We start from the raw sequence: 19,012 nt of genomic DNA, 5'->3' as shown, positions 1-19,012 counted from the left end.
CGGGCGCAGCGATGGGTGCTCGGTACCGCCGGGGCCGTTTGGCTCGGGGGGAACGCGGGGAAACGTTGCCGAAGCGCAGCTCCGCGTCCCCGGGCCCGTCCCCTACAGCCGCAGGAAATTCCCTGGGCCGGGAGAGGAGAGTCCCGACACGGAACTAGGCTTGAGGCGCTGGCTGTGGCAGGGAACGTGTTTGTCTTCAGGGACCCAGAATTGCTGTCTCCCCTAGAGAACTCCCACGAAGGACTAAATTCTCCGGCCCTGATTCTCCCTTTGGGCTCCCCGAGCTCCACAGAGAGAGACCGTGCGTGGGGAGTACACACTACCACGGAAGCTGTGCACCTCCCCATTAAAGGCTTACATTCTCCCCTCTGCTAATCGATTGTTTTCCTTTGACTCCACATGCTCTAAGAGCTGTGCCTGCTTATAGAAAAACAAAGTAAACAGCCCGAAAATGCTTTAGAGTAGTTACATTGCAGGCATCCGGCCATCGTGACAAAAGCCTCTCTGCAGACATTTCCAATGGGTTACAATAGACACTGCTGTTTCCCAACAGGCAGAGGGATTCAGATCCTGCAATGCCAGTGACTGTACACAAGCATCTGGAGTCATCAGCAATGTTTCTGTTTTACACTAGTCAAAAACAAGCAGCTGAATACTTGGTCCTGTTCGACAATGAGCTCTCAAAGGCGGCCTGGGCCAACTGATGGGTTTGTAGCCAAGGCACAGGCCTGCAGTAGAAGGTGCTATTTCTGGCTTTCCCACAGAGTTCCTTCTGACCTCGGCCAATCTGCCTGCTTCACATCTTTGTGCTTTCCCTTCCGTTCTGTTACATGAGGTACAATCAAACCTTCCTTCTCAGAAGAGGACAGGGAAGTTCCCTTCTTTTAAAGTGCTTTGAAATCACATGGAAACCACTGAACACATAATAAGTATTTCTACGCCAGGAAGCTTCATGTTGTATTCAGTGTTTGGTGAATCACTTTTCAGGGCAGTGCTGGCTGGAGCAGCAGTCCTTCCCTTCCACTCCCAGATGTTTCCATCCTGGCAGCGCTCTCTGTCAGGCTGCTACAGGTACTTGTGTGACAAGCAGGCTAGAGGTGCTGATCCAACCCAACTTTGTCCTTTTCTTACCAGGTTATGCACACTTTAACCCTTTACAGCAAGGTTGCCTGCTGCATCCAGTCCACAATGGAGCCACAAAAAAAGAGATGTACCAGGATGACAGAGAGGTAATGAGGAAAACAGGTCAATTAAGCAGCACTACCACTGAACATGAAACCGTAAAACCATAAGCCTTAGCACTTGTGTGTGATTCACGCTTTAACAATATGATTTACCCCTAAACTTAGTTTAATAATGTCAGATTAAAAAAACTGCAGCCAGATTGTAAAAAAGAAAACAAACAAACAAAAAAAACAAACCTGTGTGTGTCAGTTCTGACCGACCTCACCAGCTAAGATGTCTGCCTTATAGCATCATGCTCATTTTGTCCACACAGACACTCAGTTACTACATTCCTTATGCTCTCCAGTTACTCTCTGTGAAGGCAAGGCTAACTGGAGTAAGCAAGAATTTTTAATAAGGGCTATTGAATCAGGCCTTCTGTTTGTAATAGGTCTTCATAAGAGATTTTATGGGACAAATTCCATTCAGTCAGAAACTGCAGAGCCACACATGCATCCAGAGGCACAGTCTGTCCGAAGGAGTTTGCAGAGTGCTGCCAAACTGGACAATTAATTTCTTTTAGCTCATTTCATGAGACTAACTAACGCTTCCATGCCATCTTGCACAGAAAGCACCTCCTCCTGTCCATGCTGATCCAGGAACTGCAGGCTGGGCAGTAGTCTCTGCGGAAACAACTCTCAGACCTTCCCAGCTCTCTCTCCTGTTATGTAACAAGATAAATTTGCACTTCTCATTACACCCAGCCAAGTTCCAGCAAACAATTTGAGTTTCTCATCCACAGAAGGACAATGGGGAATCTGGGAGAAATGCAAAAACTTTCACATTAATGGTAAAGATCAAAGTCTTTTCCACAACTGACTTCTAAGCATAATTTTTTCTCTTTCATCTCTAGCTTTCTCCAGGATGAGGGAAGATTTATGCCTGGCAGTTTCACAGAGTCAAGTTTAATAGGATGCAAGGTGGCAGCTGTCAAAGGCAGACTCAATTGCTCTTTCTGCTGTTTGGGAATAGGTTTGCTCTTGCTACACTTTTAGAGATTAAACCTGACATTACTTCCTAGGACTTGATTTTAAAGTAACTACCCAAACTGTAAGTAAGCCAATAGCTCTGCAACTACATCCTCACAGCGTCTACATGTAAAAGTCTGTAGGTATATACACATACATGTACCACAACACATACACACACCCACAAACACTTTACAGGAGAATATATATGCTATTTTTAGGAACGAGGGATGTTAAGCATCCTCCCAAACCTCAGTATGAACCAGTTTCAGCTGTGAGCTGGTACCTTTCTGCTGTTTACTTTATACAGGTTCCAGAATGAACAATGTCTGCTTTTTCTGTCAACTGCTCTTTCTTGTTTGTTTGTTCTACTTTTTCACCTGTGGAAAAATTCAAAGCGTATGGAGAGTTTTCTTAAAGAAGATAAATAAAAGGAAGCTAACATATAGCACAGCATGCTGTGCAAAGGGAGTTGTATAGCTGCACAGCTGTATAGCTCTGGAAGGACTCCGCAAGAAGCCGTCAAACCCACCCTCCTTCTCTGGCCACAGCCAAGTATGTTCAGAGCTTCCCAGGCAAAAGTTCACCTCACCTCCTATGAAAGAACTAATACGCTTGATTACTTAATCTTACTAAATAAGGTACTGGGGGGGAGTAAGCAAAATTAACTTTCTAATCTAAGTATTCTTTCCTAGCCAAATTAACATGGATTGCTTAAAATGGAAAAAGTTGACCATTGCCCTCCGTGTAACGGGGCATATGTCATATTCCCATAACTTCCCCTTTCTTGTTTCTAGGCAAACCAAAATAATTCTTCCAACTTTTCCTCAAAACCAGTTTTTCTAAACCATTTTCTGTTTCCTTCATAAATTGTGATGCCCGAGAATGAAGATGGTACAGTCTGAGGCCTCACCCACCATGAACAGAGTATTAGAGCAATTTGTGCTTAAAGCTTAAAAACCTGTAAGCATCAAGTGTTACTAAACACTATGCAGTACTTGCAACTCCAACAGAAGCAGGTTTTTTTACTCCTTTGTTGCCTTTGTCTGAATCATGAAAATAACTGTGTGCCTCACCTGTAAAAAGCCTTCTGTAAGCAATGATGTAGGAGTCAGAAACAAATGTCTTTTGCTCCTAACCTAGAAACAATTTGAATAGAAGAAAAAAACATCAGGGCTGCAACAACAGGATCAGATGTTGAGTTTATGAAACTGAGCCGAGTATAACCAAAAATCAAGACAGAGGCAGTCACTACAAAGGAGCCAGTGTGGAGCGATAGAAAGAAATATCTGACTGCACTGTTGCATCCCCCTGCTGACATGTTCAAGGAGAGGCTTCCCCTCCCCCTTCAATCTGACAGCATGAGCTATTGCTAAGTAAATGCCAGCCACAGCCTCCAAGGACTAACAAGGAAGTCTGCAGAAGCAAAACAACCATATGTGATACTTGAACTGGTTCAGACTGGTTCAGAGAGTTTGCTCTACTAACTCAAAGTGCCTTCTCAGATGAGCTTTCTGTGTGGGCTGTAATAAAAGGATAGAGGCCTCAGGAGGGCAATCTGGGTCCTATTGTTTACTGGGGGAGAAGCACTGCAGCTACACTTTTCTAGCATTAAGAGATTAGCACTAAATACTCTCGGCAATCACTGACTTAAGAAATTTCACACACTGTGTCCTCTCTAACAGCAACACTTCTTTGTCCTTTTTGTCACAAACTGCCCAGTGCTTTTCCACAATTCCCTCAGCAGTTTTGATAGGCCCAACTGCCCATAAACATTTGTGTTCGCACTGGCCCATTGTGGCTGTTGTAAAGGACTCAGCCTGGATCATGGCCTTTAGCTCTTTCCACTGCTGGAGCATTCTGAAATCGGTATTGGGATCACAGACACCGCTTTTACCTGCTATCCAATGGGTGTGTCTCCTAGCAAGATGCCATAAAACCGTGGCAATATTGTTAGGAATAAGGTACAGCTGTCTAAAGATGTTTCAGTCCCCACTTGCACTGTTGTTTGGGGTTTTTTTTCTACAGACGCAGGCTGCTATTGATAAAAAACAGAGCGTGCATTTTTAAGGGTGGAGGAAGGGAAGCTATTTTGAAAGATACTCTCATCTACTCGGAGAACACATAGGTCTTTGAGTCAAGAACAGGAGCCTAAATTCTTTTACTGATTTGTTGTTTGACCTTAGGCAAGCTTCTGCCTCAGTTTCCCACGTTAATACTTCTTATGTCACAGAGGCAGAAAGGATTAATGTCTGCAAAGTGCTTTGAAAGCTTCAGACATGCAATACATACGTCATGAAATGGTATTCAAGGGGAAGGAATCATGAAGAGAGATATGCAGGGAAGGTCTTAAGATGTTCTCAAGTTTTACATGTGTAGTGCTGACTCATATGAAAAGTACAAATAAGCATTAATGCAGGAAGAAAAATAGGAGAATGTGTTGTTTGTTTGGGTTTTTTAAGGTATAAAAGTACCTTTGTAGCTTTCTTGTTTCTTAATTCAGCGTTGCGCACAGCAGTAACTAGCAAAGCTAAGCAGTGAGATAAACCAACGTTCATTCTTGTTAGAAAATGCCAATCTAAAAATAATGGTTTATCTGCACATGAGAAACACGAAAAAGGCAGCACCAAAACATCTGGAGATTTGAGTCAAAGGGAATAAAGATTTCTGTTCCGGTATCTGTTCAAATTAAATTCCAGTGAATTGGATGGGATTAAATATCCTTCTACCAGTCTTTCACTCACAATGGAAGCTCATTTCATAGTCAAACAGAAGTGATAGCCCAAAACTCTGCTGTTTAAACTTCAATAATCAATGGAATATTATCAAAGTACGAGGTAGATTCCATTGTGGAAAGCATGAGGTTAGAGTTGCACTTAAATATGCAAAACTTCCAATTCCTGTGGAAAATACACCACACCTAGATAGCACAACCACTCATTATAAGCAAGCGACCCATATCCCATGCCAACAAAAAGGCCGTAAGGTTATAAACTTGTACACATAAAAAAAACCCCCAGGCATATCTTCTTATCTATCTAGGATTTTGGGACTAGGATTGGAGTCATCAACAGAAGAGCAGGGCAGAGACCCATTTTGTAATGCACCTCTTTGTAATTCAACACGTGAGCAGAGAAGCAGAGACCAAACCTTTCAGTAGAGCTACTAGTGTTTCCTCATAAAAGCGCAGGATTCATGGACATTTACAATGCAGAGCTTTCACCTCTGGATTTTATTTTCTTAGCTGACCTGAAAGCAGATAAAACCATTGGCACATCGGTACTGTGAAAGACCTCTCTCCCCACAGGTGTTTGCCTGAAGGCTGTGGGAGGAGTTGTTTATTTTGGGAAGCTGCCCTTTCTTTCCTGCGTAGAAAGGCAAACGCTCTTTATTTTCTCTTTGGCTTGCACACATGCCATAGGCATGCAGAGATAGCCTTTTTAACGACTCTTATATATGCATGTGGACTTTTTTACATCTACTTACAGAAGCAAAGACTCTGTTCCTTAAGTATGTTTACAGAATAGGGCAAACCTCTGTTGTTATTTTGGTCTTGAGTTTGCCATTCTTTTAGAAAGTTAAGGCTTAAACTGGTAAGACCACAAGGAAGCAAAAAGACCAGGAAGGAACAAAGGCCTACTGAAGTTTCACATCATACTTCACTTATTTCTTTAGAATATAACGGTGTTGAGTTAGAACACAGTGCATTTGACTAATGACCTAGCACCTGAGGTAGGCAGGCCAGTAGCACTGCAAAAATATATTTATATATCCTGCCTCATTTTTATTTTCACTGCCTTCCAGGTATTCAATGAGGACAATACCAAATTTCACATAGATATGTCATTACTCCATCCACTTATGCTAAAAGAAAGTAAGAAATCTCATCGCACAGCACCAGAGAAACGATTTCCTAGTCAAAATAAGGCCATCCTGATACACAATGTTGCAACCTGCCCACCACACTATGCGTTTTCGTATGGAGCAGCAGAGATGCGCAAAGGCAGGAACTATCTCTGAAAGGAGGAAGATTTCAAGATATGAGAAATACAGGCTGTCTCTCTGTGCACTCGTGGTCTCTACTCTCCGTCTCCAGGAAATGAATGCATGCAGCCTGCAGAGTTTAATTCTCTTTTGGTTTATTACTATTTAAAAAATCAGTTTTTGTATCCCCTTCTACAGAGGCTTCACCTTCCAACAGAACATACAAAAAATACACACAATAGAAAAAAAAAAAAAAAGATAGGTAGGTAAGTTGCTTTATACAAACAGGTCCCTAAGAACCCAAAAAGGCTAAAACAGGCTCGGTTTCAATAGAAGCAGGCCCATAAATAGGCAAGAGACTTCATTCAAGTAGGGAAAGAGTCATCCATCCTCACCTAAGATCCTTTCTTGCTCACACTGAAGACAATGGGAGGATTCCCAACAACTTCAGTAGAAGCAGGATTGGGATTCATCAGAGCCAATGGCAAACTTTTCTGCTCCTTCCCTTCCAAGGCACTGTCTCTTCCATATGGCGTGCAGCCAGGGAAAAATACCAATTTTCCTGGCTCATCCCACACTCGTGTTTCAGTTGTTCACTCTACAGGACATCTGAGAACAGCCTTTTATTTTCTGTCTTACACTGTGTATTTGCACTAATTGCAGCAAACTTTCAGATTACAACAGTACTGAAGAGAAATTCTGAGCCCAAGAGCAAGGCTTGGTTGATTCTTTAAGAGCCAGCAGTCAGTCTGACAACTTTGCAGAGGGCATGTAAAAATTGCCTGGAGAAGGCACCAGTTTGTGGACACAGCAGCGAAAAAGCTATTAGCAAGCATGAGACTGATTTATTATAAAAGCACTTACCCAAGCTTACTATGTGACTGCAGGAAACTCAAGAGCATTTATAGCTGCCAGTGGCTGTACGAAGTGACCCCATGGTCCACATGGAACCCAGGAACTGGGAGGGAGTCACTGGCACATCAGTGAGACACCAGTTACCTCCTTCCTTCAGCACATCTCAGATCAGAGCACTTCCAGGTCTCCAAAATTGCAGTACAAGTAAAGAGGCCACTCAGGAAAAGCTTCATTCACATAAACCCTGAGAGCAGATCAATAGTGCCATGCAGTCTTTAAATTAATTTAAATATTTCACCTTTCAGGAAAAATGTGGCCAAATGTTTCTTTAACTTTGCATTACACCTGAAGTCAGTGAGGCCAAACGTTTGTGGCAGAGTTCAGCAGCACAATTCTGCAGCACAACTTGGCACATCAATCAAATCTTGAAACATTCTTACCCAAGGGTTATCATCATCTCATTTTATAGATGGGAACAAAACACAGGAAGAGACTAGAGATGACACAAGGTATTAATTCTTTACAAACAAGCAGTCATTATCCACTACCAAAGAGCAAACAACTGTGGTTTTTCACTAACATGCTTTAACCATTCCAGCCATCACCACAAGCCCTTACAGCCAGTGTTCCTGCTCCTGTTCTGCACCACTCTGCAGTTATGCCACATAACTACTTTTGTTTTTTTTTTCTTTTTAGCCAAATAGTTCTCTGGTTTGTTTTATAGCCAACACAGTTATTTGCAGAGCTGTACATATCCGAGTAGGTACCATACTGGCATAGGAATGTGTGGAGGGTGAAGGTGTTACGGAAGTAGGCAGTAAGACATTATGCCAATGTTGCTGCTGCTGACTCTGCAACAGTAAATGTGGTCTCAGGCTGCAGCCCAAGAGCACTGCCTCCCTCCTGGTCCCAGGCTCAGCGCTCCGAAACACAGAGCCTTCTTACAGGGACAGGGAGCAGCAGGTTGGGCTGAAAGCCAAATTTGTTCCCAAAGTCTCATTCACAACAGCTGAAGGATCTTGTTTTGAAAAGGATGTTCAGGGTATAAAAATGGGACTCTCTCAGGAGACATGGGAATCTTCCAGAATCTGTTTTCCCTTTTAAGTTTTCCTGTTGGCTTTTTTCCCCTCTTTGCTCATTTGTTTTGTCTCTTGGGGCGGAACTGAGAGCATAAGCTCAGAGATTCACTGTGAGCTAATGTTGTATTCAATTAAAACTCAGGTACTGTGCCCAGGCAAAAGGTGAATGGTACAAAGCTGGCTTAATTTACATTAAAATATTCATAATGCTGTTCAGGTATATTCATAATGCTGAAAAAGCCAACACATTCCATGGTTTTGTTTGGCACTTGCTCTCAGAGTTTCTGCCACGCTGAACAATTGAAAATATCTGATTATTTTTGTGGGTGATAAAGAAAAGCCTTTCCTGTTTCATTATGTAAAATTTTGGTAGCTGTTTTTTTACTTTGTCCATTTATCTCTCATGAAACCCAAAGAGAGCTCTTGCTCTCCATTCAATCTTCCAACACTGAAGTCTGGAGTTCCTTTGAAGTTTACTTTGGCATCTACTTCCTCAAGCAAGCACCTTAAAAAAAAATTAAAGCTGAAAGTGGTACCCCACTCCAGACTCAAGACATAAGTTCAGATATTGATTTCTAGGAACAAAGATTTAGTGAAAAAACAAGACACTAAAGTTACAACAGAGCCTACAAAATCTAGGTTAGCTTTCATACTATCAATTCAATTAGTTGAGTTAGATAGACATTCAGTTACACAGCTCTTCTATTCAAGTCATTCCTTACTGCTGACAGCAGTTGAGGGAGGAACAATAATTTCAGGGAATACGTGGGAAATAACAAATATTCCCTAAGTCACTGGCACTCAAACAGGTCTAAAATTGTGACTGGGCATTTGCAATTATTCAAAAGATTGGTAGGAAGACCAACTCCACACCATCTTATAGTCCTAGGCTTTAAAAAACAAACAAAACAATCATCCCCCCCCCCCCCCCCCCCCCCCGACATATAATAATTTGCCCTACTACAGTTAAGGCACTGGATTGAGAGAAGGAAAAATCTGTGTTCAATTTCTGGTTCTGCTATCAATTTCCCACGTCATCATGGGCAAATCACTTAAGATTGAGAGCTTACATGCACCACATTACCATACATCAGGTGAGCCACACTAGTAGGCCTGTTTGCACACATCTAACACGTTGCAAGTGCAAGGTAATGTCACTTAATTTAACTCAGTATGGAATAAATTCACATTAAATTGCTTTACCTTGCATTTGTTGTGGATTAACAGTACAAAAAGATAAATTCAGGCAACAAAAGAAGCCTGATAAGTCTGTGCCCCTACATTCAACACAACACTTAAGCATGCATGCAAGTGGTTTTTAGTCCTTCATCTTTATTTCACTCATTCACCTATAAGCATCTATTCCTTTCTTGTCTATCTTTAATGTTTAGATTATAAATGGTTGAAGACGTTTTCATCATACCTAATACACAAGGGTCTGAGCCTCAGTTGAGAGGTTTAGGGACTCCTATAATACAAAGAAATACTACAACTCTGATTATCTAAATTTGTATGAACTGAAGTTCCCTTCTTGGCAGAAAAGTGCACAAACATTGGACTGTAGTCCCACCAAAGAAGATGATAAGGAAAGGAGGGCTGGCCCACAATGAGAACTATCATCTATACACTGATATGCCAATTAAAAATGTAATAGAAACAAGTGAGGTTGCAGCTCAGGGCATGTTAGGTACTTCCCTTTGAGCCCTGAACTTAGAAGGCTGAGTTTTCTGTTTGGATCCGTCTTCTGTTCTAATAGAAGCAGACACTTCCCAAAGTACAGAATATAAAGAATTTGCACGTACATTAAATTACTATCCACAACGGAACAATATGCCCCCAAAGAAGCAAAAAGCTCTGAAAACACACCAGTGCTAAAGATATGCCCAACCTACTGCTGGCACTAGTCTGCACCAGTCTCTTGTGTTGGTGCAAATCTCTCCCATTTACACTAGGATGATTTAGAACTGTCATTTCAGGATTGTTAGCTTCCTGCCCAATTTGTTTCCCTGTCCACTGGACTGAGAAGTAAGTAGCTTTCATTCAATGTATTCATGACAACTTAGTAAGCATTTTCTTTGACAAGCAAAATGCACAGTTAGTGTTTTAGAAGGCTTCCTTTTTAGTTCAAGGCTTTTCATTTGTTTCATCAGGTCAAATTCTGTAGTGTTCAAAATTAAATTCTGATACACATGGCCAAAATTCAACCCACTAGTAACACTAAAGTCAGTGGCGCTAAATGTAGGATGAAAATATCCTATATTCTGGACTTGGCTTTTGGGAGTTGAAATTTATGACTAGTGCACCCTCTTCGAGTGCATGTAGGAACATCAGGGACACAAACTTCTTCTATCTTTCAGAATACAGCCTCAATTCAACAGAAATTTTCCTGGTGGCTTAAATACAAGCTATTAATAAATCAGAGTGACTGCAGTTGCATTTGCCAATCCCAATGAATTGTTATGCTGACTGGAAAGCCTGCTCTATCTTGATTTGCTTGGCAGCTTACAAGGTTGTTTCAGCATGGTCTAGATTTGCAAGGTATTTTAAAATGTTTTGTTACCTTTCCAAAATGTCCTGTTTCTACTTGTCAACTAAGCTTACCAGTACAGCAATAGCAATTCCATGAAGCTTCTAGCTTGAAGGTGGGCTTGTTTGTTTGTTTGTTTTCCCCTTTTAAATGAGACTCATACCTATTCCAGGGATTCTGGGGGAAGATGAATGGAGAAGAACATGTCCTTCAGTCTCCCAACACAGATTAATAGCAAAACATCAAGTCCACTGCAACATGCTCTCAATTTAGAAAGTGCTGGTGCTATAAAGAGAAAGCCATTGATTATTCATCCTTGGTTTATAATACTCCAGAGTAAGTACAAAAAAGTAGCTTCTTACAAAAGAGAAGCTGGGGCTTCTAAGTCTGTAGAATTTAGAATGTCATTCCAAAATCCGTATACTTACAAAAGGCTCTAGAATTCTAACATAAAAACAAAACAGGAATGTGTCTTATTTCAGTTATGCATTAGCTGCAGGGTTTGGATTAGGAGCACCAGGGCAACACAAGTTGTGGCGCAACAGCAGTTTGTGGCTATGTTCACATTTAATACAGACACATCTCCTGCAGAGGATGTTGGTCCTGGTCTGAGGTGATCTATCCTGCTCCAGCACTGTATTAATGATGGAAACAGCTATTGTTTCATAGAATGCAAGTTTGGTGTGGGACTTGGGCTCTTCAGAGTGGCCTTTCTAGAAACATTCAGTACATGTAGCAACTTAGTTTACCAAATCACTGTGTAAACCTTTGCTCATTAACCCTCACAGCAATTGTGATGTAGAGAAAACTCTTCACAGATGGGAAATTAAAGAATAAATTCAGGGAGCTGTCCTATGTGACCTTGAGCATCAACAGCAGAACCATAATTATAACTCAGAGTATTCCTAACTCCTAACCCTGTGTTAAACAACATTTATACCTGGATTTGGTACATAAGACCTTGACAAGTTACATGGGAGAAAAGGGAGGGTCGAGAAAGGACACTATTTCTGCACAAGTAGTATTTTCAGATTAAAATGGAACCTCCAACAGCCTAGAGCCCAGCTTCTTTGCATTTTGTAATCAATTCTTTTTCAGAGATATGATGTTTGCAATTCCCATCTCTTATAGTAGAAACCCTTCTTCTTTGCAAAAGAAAGGAGTAAGACTGGCTTTTGCAAACCTGACCAGAGGCAGATCAGGAGAGCATGACTGTAGCCAAAAAGCCCAGCTCACTAGGAATACAGTACAGTGTAGAGTGGGATTAATGCCTTATTTACTGGTTCTCATTTGCACACCTTTTGGACAGGTGGCTAAATTGCTCAAAAACCAGACAAAACGAGGGGATGCAAAGTAACATACTAACTTCTTTAATAGAGTCCAATCCAATTAAATCAAAATCACTCTGTGAACCCCTGGGTTTATTCACACTAAACAAGTCAGTGGTACATAGTGTTAACCCGATAGCTTATCGTGTTTATACCCTAGGTCCCCACATGAAAAATGAGCACCAGTCAACCAGACTGCAATGGTATTTTTCCTTCCTTTTTTTTTTTTCTTTTTTTTTTTTTTCATAAAACTATTTCTTTCATAGACTTAAAACAATCAACTAGCCAAGTTATTAATTATGGTACATCTAAAAAAAGAAAAATTAATACTAACCCTAATGTGACTGCTGCTTTAAGAGTGCTCTGTGTATCGCCTTAGACTGGCTTTTCAGTAGCAATTCACTACAACAGGTCCTAAAATAATAATAATAAAGAATTAAAAACCTGACAGCAAGTTCAATGGTTAAAAGTAACAAAAACAACCTGTTCTGAATGGTGATTTTTCTCAGCAGTTCAGTCCTGCTGCAGCACTCACAGCCTCACAAATGGCAGAAGGGGTTCAAATTCTCTCACCTTCTTTAAATTTTTCTGTTTTTAAAAGGACAACTGCATTGTAACCTGCTAGGTACCACGGGGCATTTTACTTAATGTTATATTCAATAATGGGTCGATAATGGGTCTGGTTTTAAAACTTACTGTTTTTCTGGGGCAGGTTAGGGAAGGTGGGGAATAGAGAGAGAACAAAAGCATAGCTCCCTGTAGCTGTAGCTCCCCAGGTGCCTCGGTCACTACGACTGTCTAATTCTCAGATCGGTGCTGGCAACTTTTGTTTATTTTAGAAGATCATAACGAAACACCAGCAGCAGCCTCTAAAGCTCCATTTGGTGTTTTAGGTCATGTCTCCTATTCAAGGTCACCATCTTCTGTAATTTATCAGCTAAGAAGCATTTTCTCCCTCTCCCCAGTGAAGGTTTAAAGGTGGGGTAGGGCATGAGACAAAGAGGGAAGCTAAAATGAATAAAAAATTCTCAGCTATAGAACCAAATTTCATTATTTCCTCTTTCATTCACAGCATCTTATCATTATAGCCAGACTGCTGCTTTGCTTTGTTAAGATCAAACTGATCTCATTTCCCCTCTGGCCCCATTGGTTGCTGGTCGACCTCTGGATCCACTAGGGATGATGCAAATGCTGACTGGACGATCTGAAACCCAAATGACTCCAGGAGAGACATGTTCTGTTGGGGTGAAAAGGGGGATCCTAGAGCAGGACCGAGGTCCCCCAATGGGCCACCAAGGGCCCTGACGTGAACTTTCTGTATGTGTTTGTTCAGATAAGACTTTGATCTGAAAAAGCTGCCACATTCAGGGCAAGGGTACTTCTTCTCTCCTTCCGTCTCCATTTTGTTTTTGCTGACTGCCATGTCACACGAGAAGGACCCATTGGTGCTCTGTTTCTCAGGAGTCTTGAGGTCACTGGTGTCAGAGAGGTCTCCGTATGAATCAGAACTCTCAATCGGGTCCGAATGTGAACATTTCTGGCCTTCTATGGGAAAAAGAAAAGAGAGAAGTTTTCAGAATCTTATCTCCCCCAAGAAGTATTTAACATGCATTAAAATAGATTATATTGGTTACCACTTGATTTCATTAATGCCTGTCATGACAGAATGATACACACTTAACATCACAATCCCTCATATTCTAAAGCCCTTGACCATAGGTCCTCTTTGCAAACCACCGGGCTGCTATTAGAGCAACATCCAGGTTTTTATTATGGATGTCATGATACTGATGCAACCTTAATGGGTCTCTGGTTTATATAATACTTTTTTGAACCCAAAAGATGTCTCACAACATTTACACCTCATGCCCTACAAAAGGATGGACATAATGATGAGTTTTTAACTGTACAATTCACACCCACACTTCTGAAATATTGTTGATACTTTGGGGAGAGCCTAGAAACCGAATAAAGTATAAGAGGCTGCAGCAAGTTGTGAAGAAGCCCGGAAATACTCAGCAAAACAGCAGTGAGCTACTGCAGTTTAAGAAGTGCAATTTCATTTAGTCTTGAGGAACTCTTTTTTTACAAGTTAAGTGCAATGCTGTTAAAAGTGAACTTCATAATCTAAAGTTGTTCCATCCTTAAATATTGTAGTGTGAAACAGCAGAGAAGTTAGGGACACTATTTTAAGTCATTTGGATACATATCCTGGCAAAGCCATTGGTATGTTTGGAGTGTTCCCCATTCTCCTCTGGCAGTATGCCAAGAAAGTTTGTCCACACTTTTTGCTCAGCTCATATGAATGAGCGTGGGAAACCCAGACATACTCCCTAAACAAGTCTCTGAATACAAATAAGCTGTATCTACTATTAACTCTAAAAGACCAAAGAACCACTTGGCACAATCCAAAAGACAGATTTGCTCTGGACTCGGCATTACAAACCAAACAGGATATGCATGAAATCAATACACCACTGAGCTGGAGTAAATCTCTTGTTAAGTCAGCACACCACCCAAAACCAAAGTGCTTCTGTAGTAACTCTATCAGGACTTCAACAGAAAAAAATTATATAACTGTAGCTTTCCACTGGCACAGACTTTGTTTAACCCAGCCTGCTGTGTTCTCCTGGGCAAGAAAAAAAACGTAACTTTTTGGGACAACCATGGTTTTGAAAAAATTTCTGATGTTTCAGCTTCACCAGGAATACTGACAGCTCAAACCAAGAAGCAAAAAGCAAGCTATTCTACATACATCAGCAACAGGTTTACAATTCAGAAGTTAAATACTCTTTAGCTACTCTTACAAAAATATCTTTTTTCTTTTTTTGTTTCCCCAGAAGTTAAATGCAGGTTAAAAACCCAAAAGAAGTGACAGTACTATTATCACCCTCTACCCTCTACCTCTCTTCCCCAACAACAGCATTAAAAAGTGTAAGTTTAACTACAGATAGTTGCATGGCTCCTCATCAACCTGAGGATGAATATTGCTTTCACCGCTCAAGAATCTTTATGAACTGCATTCTGCAGCTCCCATTTGACTGACGCGAGATTCGAGTATAGTGGGACTAAGGAATTGCCAAGGATCTGCACCCCTCAGGCAAAATTCAAATACTGACTGCTCCTAGGAAGATGGTCAAGATGAACTAACATGGCTTTTTCAACCTCTAAAATCAAAGAAGCTGCCAAAAATTCACGTACCCTTACGTGTCCATCTCCTTCCCCCAGACTTGTTAAATCAGCTATTCCAAGGACAAATATTACATACTATGTGATGCTATGTAATTTCTCTGCATCTCCCTAAGCTTCTCTCCAGTATTTCTCCCTGTCCTTCCTCCCTCCCCTTTCTCATGCCCAGCCCAACATCCCACAACACAAAGTTCTGCACAGAGCAGCAAGATGCAGAGCAGCGAGTCGCTTGCCTTTGATGCCATAGGTCCTGACGCAGTGGAACGCTGCTCCCCCATTCGGGATGGACTCCTGGTGCCTGGAGACCTGGGGAAGGGGAACACCGTGGTGGGTTTTAACATGGACCTTTAAGTAGGAGGCAGAGGAGAAACCTAAACAAGATAAAAGGAGATGAGATCCTGCCACCAGCAAAGACACACATCTGCCTTCCCCGTTCTTTTAATCTTTCTCTTGTTCCTAATCCCTATTACAAAGTTGCCATTATACTAGCTTGATTTCTGGTTACCTACAACATATGCTCAAGTAGGATTCCTAGACATGATCAGGCAATGAATATAATGCATACCTTTCATTAGACTTCATTTGCTTTGTGGAAGTCATGATGAAAGAACAGCCTCCTTGAGAAACAAATCCTATGTAAGCAAACCTAGCAGATGACATGAAACTTTCTGGAAAAAAAGGCAGAAGAGACATGATACAAAAAGGCACCCATGTCTCTTCACCATTTTTGTGCTGGTTTGTTTATTTTAATTAAAAATGCCTTCATCATCTGATCATACTTTGGAAGATAGTTCAAATTAGTTTATTTTATGCTGTTAAGATTTGAAGGAATGCTGTTTAGTATTTAGTGTGCTTTCCCCTTAGGTTTCTAGCATTTATAGTGACTCCTAGAAGGCAGAAAGCTAAAACTACCGAGTTTTTAAGGTATACAATTTTGTTCTATAGTAATTTTTGAAAAACACTTCCTCCATTCAGCTCATCCTGAGTTTTAAAAAACATACCGAAACTCATATTTTGTCTGCACTTAAAAAAAAAAGTTAAAATGTAATTTCATTATTTCTATTAGCTCTGATCTGTAAGCCCAAACCACTGAAATTAAAACCATGTATTTCAAACAACTGATAAAACACTTTTTTACATTTGTGCATGTGCTTTTTAAAATTGTTTTTGAAGTCTCACAAATATGGCCTTTTCCTTTAATGCAGTAAATTATCTCACATATACTTTGGAATGTTTTTAAAATAAATTTTAATAAGATTTGCAATTAGTACTAGTACATTTGGACCACATACGAGGCACAACGAGGATAGAGTTTTTAAAGACTTCCTACACAGGTAAGCCTATCAACAACCATCTTAATTTTCTGTTATATTTTGAACAGAATATTATGGCACTCTCATGTTAGAAACATTTTCCTTTAACAACTGAGAACACAACACAAGTTTCACCATCATGGACACAGAGCTCCAGGTTCCCTTTCTGGATAGAGAAAACCCAAGACCTAGAATGTTTTTTTAACCAATACAGCATTTAAAGCACAAGCCCTTGCAAGAGAACTTTCATACCAATGCTTCACTTCAAATATGAATAGATGTACTACTGTAAAGCCATTTTTATAGTGATACAACTGCATTTACATTTGATGATAAATAACAATATATTAGGAAGGATGCAAAATCAATACTGGCATACATCTTTGGGGTGGATTTTCTGACAGCAGCTGTTAGTTTCAGGTGCTGAATTTAATAATGAATGTGGCTTTACACTAGAATTCCCTGTGCCTACCCAACAAAATATCCCTCTACCCAGACTTTTCTTAGAAGCCAGGATCAAAGAGTATTCAAGGGTTTTTAAGAATTATATATACAGGACCTGCAGAGCAAGACAAAACTCCACAGCAACATGCTGAAAGGGAAAAAGGGCAGGTTGCTGAGGATGAACAAGAGAGAGTTACTGTAGACTCCTGAGTTGAAGGCAAAAGTACAGAAAAGTAGATACATCACAGCTGAAGAAACCAAGAACATATGACCCTCAAAACACAATGGAGCAGAATCACCTAGGCCAAGTCATCCAGGGAATTAATGTAATGATATTATCCTCCAAAATAATGCAAGACCTACCCTCAGACGCAAAATGCTGTACGGAATATCTCACTGGGTCACAAGAAAATATATTTTTCTAAATACCAAAAATTCACTGTAGACATGGAAAGAACCAGTGTTTGACTGGTAGAGAAAAGGACACAATGTACACATACAATGGTGATACTTCCACCTACAAGGTACTTCCCTTATTTCATACATGTGTCTAATAACCACATGCATGCTGAGATGAGCCTCTTTATGTAGCAATGCATTAAAAACTCACTGCCAACCATTAAAAAGCATTACACATAGGTATTCATTGTTTTTCTATCCTACAACTGACACAGGAAAATCTGAAATTGTAATCTCTGCTATACAATATTTTTTCTGAACTCCACAGTTCTATTTGTAGTGTACATTGTTTTATATAATGAAAACTGCCTGCAAAGTGTGTTAGCTCCCCTTTATGCACTTGGCAGATGAACATGTGAGTCATCAACTTCCATCAAAGCAGTAAGAATGCCAACAGCTTCATAGGAAACTGTTTAAAGTGAGATTTTTTTTTGTTGTTGTTTTTATCCTAATTTTTTTCTGAAGCACTTAGCACTGGCCTTTTTTTTTTTTTTTTCCACCAGACCTTAATTATGAATGCCTGTCCTAGGAAGATGGGGGATTCATAGACAATAATCCTTTACTTTTCAAAATCTCTTTAAAAACAAAGTCAGGCTAATGCAGAGGATAAAGTGGCAGTATTTTTCAAAGAAGGAATGTATTTACTGCTTTACCCATACACATCGCTCAGCTTCGCAGAGCAGATTATTTCTTCATACCAGAGGAACCAGCATCAAAAACATGCATAGAGAGGAAATGATCTGCTTTATAGAAATGGAACCTATCCCTTGATCTTTTAGATAACATCTATAAGGAGATAGACTATAGAAATAATTGCAGGATGCTCCTTTTTCAAAAATTCTAATTTGGATTTAGCTGAAACATCCGGAGAACGTGTCTTGCTTTAATCAACTCTGTATCCACCATGAAATATACAAGAATTCATCTTATTGTAAAAAAAATTCTACCTAACTCATGATTGGAATATTTACCCTTCTCCTAACTCATCTGATTCCTGTGAAACAAAAATGCATATGTGTCTGAAACAGAAAATTAATCTTCTGAGTTGCACATGTTATTACAAGGTACCAGTTCTAGACTTGCCAAAGATATTAACCTCTTAAGTTCTTTGAAAAAGTCCACACAAGTAAATAAAGTTCCTGAGGATGGTAATAGATTATGTAACAACAAAGCAGGAGCAGGTCTTTTTTATTTAAACTGATTAAAGAGAATTTGTCTTAAAAAGTGAGGACTAAGGATTAGTTTTCATAAGTACATTTTAGATGAATTCTTAAAAAAAAAACAAACAAAAAAACACAGAAAATATCAGACACCCCCCCACCCCCCCACCCCCCATTGCACAGCTTCCCTGATATAACAAAATTTAATTGCTTCCATAACTGTCCTAAGCATAAAGACCCTAAGTAAGAAACTAACCTGGAAAAAACATCAAACTACAGATGGTAATTTTTGGACCTTATACTGCCATTTTGTAAAATAAATAAATAAATAAATAAATAAAATCAGCAAATGAGTAGATGCATGACATGGCAAACCAGTGGCTACTGCTTTCACTCAGGTACTGAGTTCCTCATCTCCTAAATCCATCAAACCTTTAAAAGAACATGAGACACTTGATTAAGTTCCACAGAAAAAGCCTTCA

At 40.2% G+C, this 19,012-nt stretch overlaps 1 protein-coding gene across 9 annotated transcripts in view; it reads right to left on the bottom strand.

The window, feature by feature from the left end:
• Positions 1-1,187: 1,187 nt before the first annotated feature.
• Positions 1,188-19,012, bottom strand: part of PATZ1 (POZ/BTB and AT hook containing zinc finger 1) — a 30,066-nt gene continuing 12,241 nt past the window's right edge. For 3 of the 9 annotated variants that reach the window (XM_030025888.2, XM_030025889.2, XM_030025890.2), the window contains 2 exons: positions 15,388-15,525; positions 11,985-13,510 (listed from right to left, as the gene is read on the bottom strand). In XM_030025888.2, the coding sequence (XP_029881748.1) occupies positions 13,092-13,510; positions 15,388-15,525 (557 nt within the window). In that variant the 3' untranslated portion in view covers positions 11,985-13,091. Of the gene's footprint in view, positions 2,573-6,314; positions 8,616-10,800; positions 10,923-11,984; positions 13,511-15,387; positions 15,526-19,012 lie in introns of those variants that run through there. The other 6 variants (XM_030025891.2, XM_030025892.2, XR_003925038.2 and 3 more) reach the window with 5 other exon arrangements.

The sequence above is a fragment of the Aquila chrysaetos genome, chromosome 9 (genome assembly GCF_900496995.4).
Source record: "Aquila chrysaetos chrysaetos chromosome 9, bAquChr1.4, whole genome shotgun sequence".
Taxonomy (NCBI): domain Eukaryota; kingdom Metazoa; phylum Chordata; class Aves; order Accipitriformes; family Accipitridae; genus Aquila; species Aquila chrysaetos.
Note: the sequence above shows the minus strand (reverse complement) of the source record. Positions and strands in the feature narration are given on the sequence as shown.